The 14,632-nt window shown below is 44.5% G+C and overlaps 1 protein-coding gene across 1 annotated transcript in view; it reads left to right on the plus strand.

Moving 5' to 3' along the window:
* Window positions 1-10,302: 10,302 nt before the first annotated feature.
* The window catches only part of PGR (progesterone receptor), a 67,186-nt gene continuing 62,856 nt past the window's right edge, over window positions 10,303-14,632 (plus strand). Inside the window, exon 1 of the mRNA XM_072993621.2 lies at window positions 10,303-10,378. Within this exon, the coding sequence (XP_072849722.1) occupies window positions 10,345-10,378 (34 nt within the window). The 5' untranslated portion in view covers window positions 10,303-10,344. The remainder of the gene's footprint in view (window positions 10,379-14,632) is intronic.

Raw genomic sequence — 14,632 nt, forward strand, 5'->3', positions numbered from 1 at the left:
AAATAAGAGGGCTATCAAAAAATAATGATTTTAAGAAAATATGGAGCGTATTCTTGGAATATGTATTTCGGAGGGGGAAGCGGTGTAGACCGAGGGAAGAAACGATGAAGTTTTGCAGAGAAAAATGGACGGAATGAAATTTAAAATATTATTAATGCCAGCCCTGAGGGTGAGGGTGGCACTGGTGTATTATGTAATTGTATTTTATTGTGGTGTCAGGTTTATGTTGTTGAGGTCGGATGTTTGTTTAATAAATTTATAAAAAGAAAAAAGAAAAAAAGGAACAAGGCGAGGGAGGAGCCAGACGCCCTCGTGGGCTTTCCTCTCCCTCTCTCTCTCTCTCTCTCTCTCTCTCTCTCTCTCTCACACACACACACACACACACACACACACAGAGAGAGAGAGAGAGAGAGACAGAGCCAGCCAGCCAGCCAGCCGGTCGTAGGGAGCCCCGCGTGGCGGCCGCCAGGAGGCAGCGCCGAGCTCGGCCGGCGGGCCGGGCAGGACGGGCTGCCACCGGCGTGCCAGGCAGACCGCTTTCCGTCCGCTCGCTCGCCGGTCCCTCCTCTGGCCCGTTGGCTCCGCCGCCCGCCGGGAGAGCAGGTCGCCGGGTTCGGGACGACCCCTGTGGCCGCCTGTTGCGGGCCGGACGGCGGACGCGCCTGCCTGGGCTCGAGGGCAGAGAAGGAGAAGGCGGCCCTTGCCGGGCAGGCGGCTCTGCCCGGGACCAGCCCGGCGCTTCCAGGAGGAGCCCCCGAAACGCCCTACTTGGAGGCAGGGAAGAAAAAAAAAACAGGGGTAGGGAGGAGATTTTGGGAGACGGAGAGGCGCTGCCCGCTTGCCAGCCTTCCTGCCGCTTCTGAGCGTGTGGGAGCGCAGCTGCCGCCTGGAGGGCGACTTCCTTGGGCAGCTTTGAGGACTCTGGGCGAGGAAGGGGGTCTCCTTTGGAGGAGGGGGGCGGAGGAGTGCCGGCCAGCCTCGTGGGCATTGCAGAACCGGCGTCAAGGCTGCTGGCGGCGTCGGGGCTGGTCCAGAGCCTTTCTGGTCTTCCTCCTCCCCTTTAAAAAGCACCCCCAGCCTCAGCGCCCCATCGGGTCTTTTGCCTCCGCCTTGCAGATCCCAAGAAGGAGAAAAGACCCCCTTCCGCGAAAGCCAAGACACGCGCGATGGGAACTTAAGACGGGGCGGAGAAGACGGTCCGGATCTTGGCCGAGGAAGGAGGACCACCGGAGGCTCGCGGGATGGCGGGCAGCGGCGCTGCTTAGCCCCCCGACCCGCTCCATCACCTCTGGCGCCGCCGTCCGCTCCTTCGCGCCCCCTCGCTTGGGGGGACACCCCGGGAGAGAGATGAAGACCAAGGGAAACGCCAGGGAGGGGTCTGCCGCCGCCGCCGCCGCCGCCTCCACCCTCCTGCCTGCCCCGCATGGCTCCGGGCAGGACCCCTTTCCCCGCAAGCAAACCGTCGAAGCGCTCGACCTCTCCTTGGAGGGGATCCTGTATCCCAAAAGCAGCGACGAGGAGGAGGAGGAGGAAGGAGAGGAGGACGAGGAGGGAGAGGACGAAGCGGCGGCGGCCGGAGAGCGGAACGGGACTGCCTCCCTGGTGCCGGGGAGTCCCCCGTCGGACAAGGACGCCCTGGAGAGGGTCCTCGACACCTTCCTGGCCCCCTCCTCCGGCCAGGCCAACGAGGGCAGCCCCTCGGCCGCCATGCCCTGGGCTTTCTTCAGCGCCGAGATGGCCGAGTTCTCCGGCGGGCTGCTGAGCCGCCGCCCCGACGGCAAAGGCGCCGAAGCGCCGCCCCAGGCCGCGGCGCCTCTCTCGCCCCCGGCCGCCTCGTCGTCCCCCTGGAAGGCGGCGAAGGAGGGAGCCGGGCCGCTCTTCAAGAGCCCCAAGGGCAAGGCGCCCGCCAAGGGGGAGCACGCCTTCGCCACCGGAGACGCCGCCGAGCGGGGCCCCGACGGCGACGAGGACGACGCGGACGCTGCTGCTGCCGCCGTCGCCTCCTCCACCACCAGCAGCGGCGACGGCGGCCGGTTCGCGGGGGCGCGGCGCTCGCCCCTGGCCGCCGCCGCTCCTCCCGGCGGCCCGGACTTCGTGTCGGTGCCCATCCTGCCCCTCAACTCGGCTTACTTCGCCGCCCGGACGCGGCAGCTGTTGGACGTGGAGGAGTCGCCGGCCGGCGCCCTCCACGATTTCGCCGCTTACGCCTATTCCCCCAAAGAAGGGCCGCAGGCGGCGTACCTCTTCCCGGCCGCCGGCGGAGACTTCCCGCCCAACTTCAAGATCAAGGAAGAGACCCTCCTGGCGGCGGCGGCGGCGAAAACCTCGACGGGAGGTGCGGCCGGAGCGCTTCCCGGCGCCGATTACGCCGCCCAAGGTGCTGCTAACGCCGGACAGGCCAAAACTGACATGAGCACCGAGGCTTCCTCCTCCTCCTCCTCTCTGGAGTGCATCCTGTACAAGGGAGAAGCGGCTGGGGTGGCTGCTCCTGCGCCTGGAGGTTCCGCTGCCCTCTCTTACGGACTAGCGCCTTGCAAAGCCTCAACCAGTTGCATAGTACAGAGGGACAGTCTCAGCTTGCCCTCAACGTCCAACGCGGTGGCCTCTCAGCCTCTCTACCAGCCCATGGCCTTTCACAGTCCGCAACAGCTGGCCGGCTTCAAAGAGGGCTTATCCCAGTTCTACTCACCTTATTTGAGCTATATAAGGTAGGAGGGGTTGTCCCCCCCCCCATAATTTTGATCATCTTGCACCTTATCCCATCCCTCCTTTTATTTTAAAGGTGTGCACTTGTCAGGTTACTAGACCCTGATTTTGTGCATGTGAATTCAGACTTTGCTTCTGCACTTCTTACCTAAAAGCAAGTTCCCTAGGAATCCAATTGAGGCTTACTTCCAAGTAGACGGACATTGTACTGTACAGTGAGTGGTTGAATTCTTGATTGTGTGTGTGATGGAACATGGGGTTTTTAGTGAGTCCTAAACTACACCCACAAGCCCCACTCTGTATTTCTACCCCAGTTTTAAATCACACAACCCACCTTTAAAACTTTAAAAATTCATGCTACCTGAGGTCGCTGTCCTAAAATGTCCTATGTGGCCCGTATAGTTTGAATATGGTGCAGTTTTTCCACTGTTTAGATCAGACTGTAAGCAACTTCTTGCTGAGAAAGTTTCAGGAGCGCAAGGTTTGAGATGGCTGGTTTTGTGAATGAAGCTATCGAAGGACTCTATGTGTGTCATTGTTCCTTTATGGTATATCTTTCTGACTGGAGACACACTGAGCCCTAAACTGCACAGGAGCAATCCACATAGCCTTAACTTAGACCTAATGTTTAAAAATTTCCATCTCTGATTTCCCCTGCCCCGCTACACAAGTACATCACCTTCCAATACTACCTGAAACTGCCTTTTTTGAACTCACTCCGTGCTTGTAGTAGGTTGTTGTTGTTGTTGTTTAGTCGTTTAGTCGTGTCTGACTCTTCGTGACCCCATGGACCAGAGCACGCCAGGCCCTCCTGTCTTCTACTGCCTCTCAGAGTTGGGTTAAATTCATGTTGGTCGCTTTGATGATACTCTCCAACCATCTCATCCTCTGTCGCCCCCTTCTCCTCTTGCTTTCACTCTTTCCCAACATCAGCGTCTTTTCCAGGGAGTCTTCTCTTCTCATGAGATTGTAGTAGGTAGCATTGTTTATAACAATGTCTGGAAAAGGTTTTCCAAAGTTGTAGCCCTCAGAGGTTTTCTTGGTGTGGTTAGCAGGGATACTTGCTACTGGAGCTGCTAGGATCAACCAACACTGATCATTTAAATCTTATAACCCTATAAATCAACCCTGAGTGCTCACTGGAAGGATAGATCCTGAAGCTGAGGCTCCAATACTTTGGCCATCTCGTGAGAAGAGAAGACTCCTTGGAAAAGACCCTGATGTTAGGAAAGTGTGAAGGCAAGAGGAGAAGGGGACGACCGAGGATGAGATGGCTGGACAGTGTCACAGATGCTACCAACATGAATTTGACCCAAATCTGGGAGGTGGTGGAAGACAGGAGGGCCTGGCATGCTCTGGTCCATGGGGTCACGAAGAGTCGGACACGACTTAACGACTGAACAACAACAACCCTTTAATATCATAGGCATTGCTTGAGAAAGTTTTGTAGTCAAAACTTTAGGGGATTCTGAGAGTTCTGGCTCCAAAGCTGCAGGTTGGGTCCCCGATTCCCCTCATTGCCTCCTTGAAAGGGGCTGGATTAGATAATCTGTATAGCATCACTTCCAACTCTGCAGTTCTAAGATTATTATTCAAATATTTAGACTGTCACAATGCTTCTTATTATAACCCACAACATATTGACAGATATTTCGTAGTCTGATCATCGTTGTTTAAGGCCAGAGTCCTAAACTAGATATACTTAGAAGGAATTAAGCCTCAATGAACACAGTAGAAAGTGCTCCTGGGTCAATAAGTTTAGCTTTGTGGAATTAATTATTACTTGTAAGTTTGGGATACAGCTCACTAACAGCTGTAACGACAGCTGGCTATCATCCTATGGTGTCCCACAGCATTTATCATGTTCAGATTGACAATGTCAGCTTTTCCTATGCATTATCTAGTTACCTTTGTTGGGACTCCTGAAACACACACACACACACACACCGCACACACAAATATACGTGCATGCACACACCCCTCAATATTGCTCTGTACTGCCACCGAGAAGCGCTTTTTTGTTAACATTCAAACTCCATGTATTGCAGCCTGGAGGAAAACATGTACCAAATAATAATATACAGCTGGGTGTTCAAAGAGACACCCTCCACTCACAGAAATAATTCAGCCTGCAGGCTTACATGGAAATAAGTTTTTTGAGGCTAATAACCATGCAGTTGTTCCCAGGATTGTCGCCTCCCGCAGTCTTCTGTTTCTTGTGCTCAGAGCGTCTAAAATAACAATCAGTAAAAAATTACAAAGTGGCGCATACATTGTATTTCCTCTAGAGAAGTCTAGGTTATTCCCGTCTCCTCAAGTGGTACTTAAAACAATAGTAGATGGTATTTCCTCTAAACTATAGTTTTCAGAATCCCAGTTGTTGTTGATAATATATTACTATGATGTTCACAGTAGTCTGTGAATGTCTTAGTAATATATTACTAAACATTATATCAGACTCTCTCCCCCACCTTTTATTAAAACAGTCGCCTCTGATAATAGAGTAATGCAGCTAATAATGCTGCCATTCAAACAGATGGGTAGGATTAGTTATGCTTTAAATAGCCAGGTAGCAATGTAATATAAGATGCTAGTCATAAACAACTTGTGGTCTGTGCGTTTAAAACCCTGATGTCATTGCTAATGAACAAAAATAATAGATACAGCCTTTCTTGAGGTCACTTATCTGTCACAAAGCATCTGAAAACCTTCTGCTCCAAATGTACATTTTTCCCCCGATGAGGAAATGTGCAGAAAAGTTAAAAAATATTTAAAAGTTAGCATAGCTAATAACATTATCAAGTCTGTAAAGTAGTGGTAGAAAACATTCTAGCAGGAAGACAGAATACTTGCTTTAGTTTGATGTAAGAAATACACTATTGATTAATACAGAGAAAGTAAGGTGCACTTATTGTTAAAAGGTTGTATAAGTCATGAAGTTGTAAGGTGGCATGAAAGAGTGGCATGCCCACATTGCAGATATTGGCACATCACCAACCAACCAACCAAGCATTCTAGCTTCAGCCCCCTTCAGTTATACTATTCTGTTGCTGTAATTCAGCTCCTGCTCCACTGAATTTGCTGGATGTGCTTTGTCAGTAATAAATTTGATCAGAGACGACTTCACAATACTAATAGAATTTTACTGATGGGGTAAAGTTCATACATAATCACAGTTCCAGTCAGTCTACCCTGTGAGAAAGAACTGGCTATGTTCTTTTATGTTCATTTTGCTTTCATGTGCCAGTCCTCTCTGATAACAGCATTATGTGCACTTCAGCCAGGTCAGACCAAGACACTGGTTTAGATGGCACAGTAAACTGTGCTTTATTGTGATTGAGGACATGTCAAACTGAACCTCAGGCTAGCTTATTCCACCACTAGGACAATCAAAGGGAGCTGAAGTATTTTTTTTTTAATTCTATTTTTATTTTTCGATAGTTTGCCCTTTCCTCCAGATGTGCCAAACTTTATTCATAAGACATTTGAAATAAGCCATCTACAAAATATGATACATTATAGCTGGCTTGTTTCAACAAACTAATTTTAAGATTAACTAGAGTTTAGGATTATGTAATGCCGTATTTTGTTCAACTGAGAACAGAAATGAAAACACCCATTTTTTCTCCTCCGGATGCCTTGGAGGAGAAAGAAAGAACTAGTAAAATATAGTTGCACATTGATAACATTTAAAATAAGGAATCTTATTTTAGGAATATTTGAATTTCAGGCTGGATGACTGTTTTTAGAAGCTATTTTATTAATCTACTAAAAACACAGTTTCACAACAGCAGTGGTTTGTTTGATAGACCCAGCCAAGGAAGCTTTAGTTATGTGGACAGACCTTTAATTGGTAGAGCTGGAAGCTCAGGGATACTTATTTCTGAGGCGTAGAAACCACGAGTGTTAATTGCAACATTTATGTTTATGCAACATTTATGTTTGACTCATAGAAGTGTGGTAGTAGCTCTTGCAAAGATATGAGCAATGCTGCAACATTTTGTTGCAGGTCCCATGTATATTTTTGCAATATGTGAATATTGTCATAATGCATTTGTATGAATATGTAGAATTTAAACAGGGAAGACATTAAAGATTGTGGGCCTGCAAAAAGGCCTATACACACACTAGCTGCCTTGAAATCTGCTGGAGTAATTTTGATCAAAGTTACACTTCGGAGACAATTCCTGAACCATTTAATAATAATTACTTTCTGTCAAGTCAAGTCTGACTTATAGTAACCCTTTCCCAGTGTTGCGTTGTTTTACTGTTCCATTATTTTGGGGCTCACCCTGGGACTGTGCAGCTAAGCCAATGAATCCAGCATGAAAAAAAGCACCAAACCTTAATTTGTGGATCTGGAACTGCTGTACCATGATAAACAAATTATCTGTGCAAGAAAACTAGGGCTCTCAGGACTGATTCCACACTGACTTGAGGCTCAAAGGTGTAGATCTTTGAAACTGATCTGAAAATATTACTGATGTTTTTCTTCCGCTGGCTGATTTCGTTTCTATGGATAGGAAATTTTGCAAAGAGCAAACTCATTTATTTGTATGGTAGGAGCTGAAGCCTGTATCCTGTACCACAGTATAAGATCTTAACTGGTTAATTTCATTATTTGCTTCACTAACTGACTGGTTACATAAATACTTCACTCAGCCTCTAACTTACAGAACATTGTCATTACTAACTTGTCTCTAATTAGAATTATAAAATCATGAAGTTGGAAAGGGCCTATAAGGCCATGGAGCCCAAACCCATGTTTAGTGCAGGAATACAATCAAAGGATAACTGCCCGGTAAGGAAACACAGAACAGAGGTTTAAAAAGGCGGGAAAAGGAATCTGAGGTGGGGAGGGAAACAATTTGCCAATCTAAGTGATTGACATTCCCCCCCAGAGTCCCTCCCATCCAAACATCTAAGCAGGTGGCTGTTCCAACAGAATTCTGCATGATCTGTTGCTAGAGTAGGGTTTCACCATATCACTGTCATAATATCTAAAGTACTACATGCACGGTATGAATATACCAGTTGCCCAGGAATATGTGGTTTTAAATATAACAACTGCTGAAATTGCTTTACTGTTCTAGCATCTTTAATAGAAGCCATGATTGATGAAGAATTAGCAGACCTTTCTCTTTAAATTGAGGTCCCTCTTTGTTATCTTGTAAATAAAGGAACAAACTTTGGTTTGTAATGAAAATGGGTTGTAGAGCTAAATGCTCCCACCTGTAATTTCCCCCCTCTCTCTGGGGCTTCTTTTCCCTGTTGAATATTCAGCATAGTGAGTTTCTATTGGTTCAAGAAGTTCTCTAGCCACCGTTGTCAGTGGCTTTGTTGCTTGTGGTGTTGAGGAGGTGTTGCCCCAAAAGGTAACACTTCCCATCTTGGGGGCTGAGGCCAGGTAAAAGAGAAGCAATCGGTAGGTAGGAAGAGGGTTTAGTTACAGTTTTTATAAGTGGACCTCACAGATTTTATATGTGACTGGTAGAGAAGTTTTGCATTTAAAGAAACAGGCCTGCTAACATCTCAACAATGTAGACATGTGTTATTTGACTTCATTTGCAGCCAAGTGAAAGGAAGCATGGTTTCACAGGTAAAAAGTTAGGCATTTCTTCCATTCTTACAATATTCTTTAATGCTCTTTTCCCCCCTTGGTTTAGATCTGATACAGAAGCTGGCCAGAGCCCCCAGTACAGTTTTGAATCCTTGCCGCAGAAGATATGCCTCATCTGTGGGGATGAAGCATCAGGCTGTCACTATGGAGTCCTCACTTGTGGGAGCTGCAAAGTTTTCTTCAAGAGAGCGATGGAAGGTACTCTGCAATGGCTTTTCATGTGACAATCATGTTGCAGTTGTTTAACTGTTCTTCTAAAGGCAGAGGCAGGCAGCATTTAGCCTGGAAGCCACATCATGGCTGAAATCCAGCAGAGAGTCACCACTAGAGTAGGTCCATTTGAATCAACAGAACTTTTCAAACTGGGAGGAGGTAACAAGTGGGGTATCCCAGGGCTCAATCCTCAGCCCTGTGCTCTTCAACATTTTTATTAATGCAGGGAATGCTAATCAGATTTGTGGATGGCACAGAATTAGATGACAGAAACAAGATTCAAAGTGATCTAGATAGGCTTGAGCACTGAGCTGAAAACACCAATGAAATTCAACAGGGATAAGTGCAAAGTACCGCACCTAAGAAAAAGAAACCAATTGCACAGTTACAAGATGGACGAAGGCTTGACTCAGCAAAACTAAGAGAGGAGAAGGATCTTGGAATTGTCGTAGATCACAAGCTAAATATGAGACAACAGTGTGATGTGGCTACAAAAAAATAAAGCTAATGCTATTTGGGGCTGCATTAATAGAAGTAAAGTTTCCGAATGTGAGGTGCTGGTTCCCCTCTATTCAGCACTGGTTAGGCCTCACCTTGAGTATTGTGCCCCGTTCTGGACACCACACTTCAAGAAGGATGCTAAAAAATTAGCACAGTTCAGAGGAGGGTGACAAGGATGATCAGGGGGCTGGAATCCAAGCCTTATGAGGAAAGGCTGAAAGAACTGGGCATGTATAGCATTGAGAAAAGAAGACTGAGGGAGATATGATCATGCTTTTAAAATACTTGAAAGGCTGTTATTTAGAGGAGGGTCAGGATCTGTTCTCAATCATCCCAGAGTGCAGGACATGAACCAGTAGGCTCAAATTACAGAAAACCAGATTTCAGTTGAATATCAGGAAAAACTTCCTAACTGTTAGAGCAGTATGACAGTGGAACCAGCTACTTCGGCAGGTGGTGATTGCTCCAACCCTTAGACAACCACCTGGCAGATATCCTTTGATTTGTATTCCTGCATTGAAGGGGGGGGGAGGGCTTGGACTCAATGGCCTAATAGGCCCCTTCTTTATGATTCTTTGATTTGACATAGGTGTTGACTCACCAAATCCCTGTTGATTCAGTGGGCCTACTCTAGTGGTGAGTCCTACTGGATTTCAGCCAATGAGCTTCTATACTTTTTTTTTGCACCTCCAGAATCCCTCTGGAAATGTTGAGTTTTGTTGTTGTTGTTGAAAAAAGTCTGCAGGAATGTCAGTTTTGCTTTAAAACAAGCCATACGTGCAACTGGTGCCATTTGGGGCCAAAAAAAAGGGGTTTGTGTGGTGTTTGTGTGTGGGGGGAAAGTGTTTGTCTCATTTTGTGTGCAAAATGTGAAGCACAAGTCCAACCACGTTTGGTTTTGGGGTGATAAGGCAACTTGTAGTAGTTTCCAGAAAAGGGGAGAATTCCTTCCGGACTTTGCCCACCATTGTTCTAAAATTTCAAGAAATAATTTTTGTGTAGACTTCTTGTAAGAGGCTTCTCCGTAGGCAAGTCGGTGAGAGTTAACACTGTGCCTGGATAGAAGTGTGGGGATATGAGCGGCTTTATGCTAATATTTGCAGAATACAATTGCTTTCTTTATAAGGATCTGCTAGAGCAAATGTTCTCAACCTTGGATTCCCACCTAATGACTGTCAGTCTCTTCAGCGCTAACCAATTATCTCTCCTGTCTCTGAATTTAAAGAGAGCCCCACCTCTCTAATCAGTGTTTCCCCCACTCTGTTTTGTGTTAAGTCTGTTCAGATTTGTTGTTGAAAGTATTCATGTTTGTCAGTTTGCTGCTCATTTTGTTCAACTGTAAGTAAAGAAAATGGTTTTTATTATTTTATTTATTAATGAGAAAAGGGATGGAGAACTTTAAGCTATTTTGCTCTGTGAATCCCTGTACTGTACTTCTGCTGCATAGCTAGAGGAGAGGAGTTTAACAACAAATTCAAAATTCTGTTGTTGTTGTTTTGACTTATATACTGCCCTATAGTGCTAGAGCACTTGCTGGGTAGTATACAACATAATTATTCAAGGAATATTTTGCCCCCCAGTAAACTGGGTACTCATTTTACCAACTTGCCCCTTTTTTGTAACTGCAATGGGATTTCAGCCAATAAGTTACAATTGTAGTGTAATTTTTCTACTTTTCTCATTCAAATAACTTACTAATTAGAAGCGACAGTTACTTATAACTAATTACTTTTAAGTTTTGCAGGGGAAGAACTTTAATGCTTCCATATGTGCTTAGTAACAAACTCAATATCTAGTTTTTCTATTGCTTCAGAACAAACAGATAGTGATGTGTTTAAACTACAGGTTTTTTTTTAGCAAAGCAAGATATTAAGCCAGGATCTAATCCTAGCTGGATATTCTGCCTTACTGATAAACTGTGGTTTGAACAAACATGGCTGACTTTTGATGCAAGAACAAACTGTGGTTTATTCTTAACTGGGACTGGAAACTTTAACTCTTACTTGTGAGTTTTTGTTTTTTTAATGCAACTGGTTATGCCCTTTGTACCAGTTCGCTCCCCTTCGCCAGGAAGAGATGCCCTCCTCATTGGGTGGATACAAATACTGGGATGATGCATTCAGATCTGGAACGACAAAAAAGCAACAAAACAATGCAGCACAACAACCGGACAACACCACTGTATGGCTGAACCCATCGTGTCACTGAAAACTTCCTTTGATAACAAGCTGTGATCTGATTAGAGGAGACCTTGATTAACTCCTGTTGATTGGAGACATAAAGGGTGCTCTGTATTTTGACAAGATTGTACTCATAACTTACAGCTGGAAGCAGCTGGATGTAGGTTCTTTATCCTATAGAGGCACATAAGGAGTCTGTGCAAATCCCATTGAAATGAACAGGATTTAAACAATTGCATGGTACTTGGGTGATCCACCCTGGCAAATATGCAGAGCATACAAAGCAGGAGCAATTCTGGCTTCAGGAGAATGAACTGAAAGACTGAATAAGCTAAGTGACCAGTGTTGTGCAAACAAAGGGCTGTGTAATACACTTTACATGATTGTGATTTTTTTAGAGACCTCTAAAGTAGTAGTTATTTTTTGAAAAACAACCCACCAAGGTGATCTAACACAATCAGCTACTTGGCCAAAGGTTGCTTTGCCAGTTAAATTGTTAGAAAATAGCTATGGCAGGCTTTCAGGTTAAAACTCTATGAACTAAACCACTTAGCTAGATTAATTGAATGTTCCTTCATCATTTGAATTAATATGAAAATGAAGCTACAGTAGGACCTCTTGATCCATGGGATCAGTATCTGCTGAATCACTTATCCATGGTCTGAAAATATTCAAAATATTAAAAGAAAAATTCTAGAAATATATTGTTTCTAAAGGTGAAATTGCTAGAACTGGCCACTAGAGGGAGGAAGAAAGCATTCTGTGGATAGCATTCACATTTCTACAGTGTCATTACTAAAAGTGGCCACTAGAGAGAGCCAGAGATCATGCTCTGTATAGCATTCACCATTATCCACATTTTCAGTATCCACAGGGGGACTTGGGATCAATCCCCTGCAGATACAGAGTCGTGTTGTAATTCATGCAAACAACGAATAATCAAAAATTAAATTTTAGAATTTTAAGGATTTATTCTTGAAATTATTTTGATAAATGCCCTCCTTGCTCTCAAACAGTGTTCAGGACCTTATGTTTGCAGTGGCCAAAGATTGACTGTTTAAATCCTATTCATCTGTAAATCAGCTTCAAATCCACCCATGAGAAAACGATCCTTGTCATCATTGTCACCATTATTAGGAAAAGAAATAAGTGAGACTTGCAAAAATATATTTCAGTCTCGGGTGCTCCATTCGCTGGCTTGCACCTTGTAACTTGCAAATAGGGAAATAGTTACATCTTGAGCTACAATTCAGAGAATCTCCTAACCAGCCTGCCAAGTCGCTATGCAGCCTGGGAGCTGTAGACCAAGAAAGTAACTTCTCCTATCTCTGGTTACAAGTAATTTCCCCCCATTTGTTGTTGTTTTGATTTATATACTGCCCCATAGTGCTAAAGCACTCTCTGGGCGATTTACAACATTTTGTCTCCCTTCTCCCCTGGATAATCGTTTTATTGTCCATGGAAGACTAAGTCGATCTATCAGGATCGAACTCAGCTTGTGAGCAGAAGCTTGACTGCAGTACTGCAGTTTAACCACTGTGCCATGGGGATTACCTGCTGCCTCCTTCCCTGAGATGCAGCTTGCTAGTTGCATTTCTACTGACAAGGAAGTTCCATTATGTACACCTTTCCCCAAGTAGCACTACACAGAGTTGCCCCCTTTATTACAATACCTTGTTTTGTTTTGTACCCTCACAATGTGCATTGCATGCTGTGACTTTCTTCAGCAGATTTACGAAGAAAACACAAAACTTTTACCTTGACTCTCTTCAAGCACTTGATGTATCCAGACCATATTTTTCCCCAGTGTTTATCCAAATAACAATCAAAAGCACAGGTGTCGGGGGAGGGACCATAATAATTTTTTTTTTAAAGTGGGAAATTACTGGTTGCGTGTTTATAGCATGTCTCAAGAAACTAAAAAGTAAGGTAGCTATTTAGAAGGTTTTCATTGTTACTGTTATGTACTGTCATGTAGAAACTGAGTTACAGCAACCTTAATAGGGCTTTCAAGGTAAGTGAGATATTTAAGGAGTAGTTTTGCCAGTCCCACAGCCCGCAGGGAATTTCCATGGCTGAGCAGAGATTTTTAACCCAGGTCATGTGAGTCTGTGACTGTCCACCAGACCACAGTGGGTGTTATGCTAGATCCATAAAAATTCATTAGACCTGTCATTAAACCCAGAAGAATTCCTATTATAGAGAAAATAAGCTTTCCTCTAGTGTTCAGAGGCCATTTGCTCACCCAGTTGCATTCATGGAATGGGACTGTATTCTAATGGTTCTGATTAAGAGTTGGCATCGAAAAATCTAGCCAGAATATAGTGGCTCTAGAACTGCAGCATAAATTAGTCTGCTTGTAATGTAAGAGGTGGGGGGTTTCACAGACAGTAATGCTGCCCACCCAGTTTCCCCCCTGTTTATTTCTGCCCTCCCTAAACATAATTTTACTAACATTTGTGTGGCAAGTAGCTTCTGTTCTGTGTGAATATAGTTATATATCTATACAGAAAGGATGAGGAAACTGTGCTAATCCAGATGGTGTGGGATTCCCAGTTGCCATCAGCCTTTGGGATCAACATTTCAGCATGCAGAGAGCCGTGGATTTTATTGCTGTGAAGAATAGAGACATAACTACTGTACTAGGAAATGACAGTTGTTACTACTTCTTGACTTTATTAATTCAGTCTGGCTGCTATAGGGTTGTTGAATGTTATTGTTTTTCCATGTCAGTAGTTGGCAGCCGAAAAACAATAAAGGCAGTAGAAAGCCATTTACCAGCAGCTTTATGTCTTGATAACCTTTGTATTACCTGTACTGTTTTTAAATGTGTGGCTGACTTTTAAAATATATATATATAGTGATAAGTTTTAATAGGGTTTCTCCCATGTATTTATTATAGCAATTTAATATCAATATTCTTACACAAACAATTCATATTTCCTTAAACCGGCTACACCAGAGCCCCGATTCATTTTTATTTGTCATTAGTAGTAGTAGTAGTAGTAGTAGTAGTAGTAGTAGTAGTAGTAGTAGTAGTAGTAATAATAATAATAATAATAATAATAATAATAATAATAATAATAATAATAATAATAATAATAATAATAATAATAATAATAATATGCCATCAAGTAAATTCCGAAAAACCTTTTCAGGGTTTTCCAGGTAGAGATTGCTCAGAAGTGGTTTACTACTGTATTCCCTTCTCCTTGAGTGCCCTGGGACTGTGCAGCTTGCCCAAGGCTACACAGGGTGGCTCTTTTCCCAGGAGGCCCAGTGTTCCAACCAGACACCTAACTCAGTGAGCTATCCAGCCAGCCATTTATCAGTAGCCAAGAGTAAAAATTAAACCATAAACATGGATTTCCAGTGAATCTGCTCTTTCCGTTATGGTGTTGCTTCCCATTTC

The sequence above is a fragment of the Pogona vitticeps genome, chromosome 3, assembly GCF_051106095.1.
Source record: "Pogona vitticeps strain Pit_001003342236 chromosome 3, PviZW2.1, whole genome shotgun sequence".
NCBI lineage: Eukaryota > Metazoa > Chordata > Lepidosauria > Squamata > Agamidae > Pogona > Pogona vitticeps.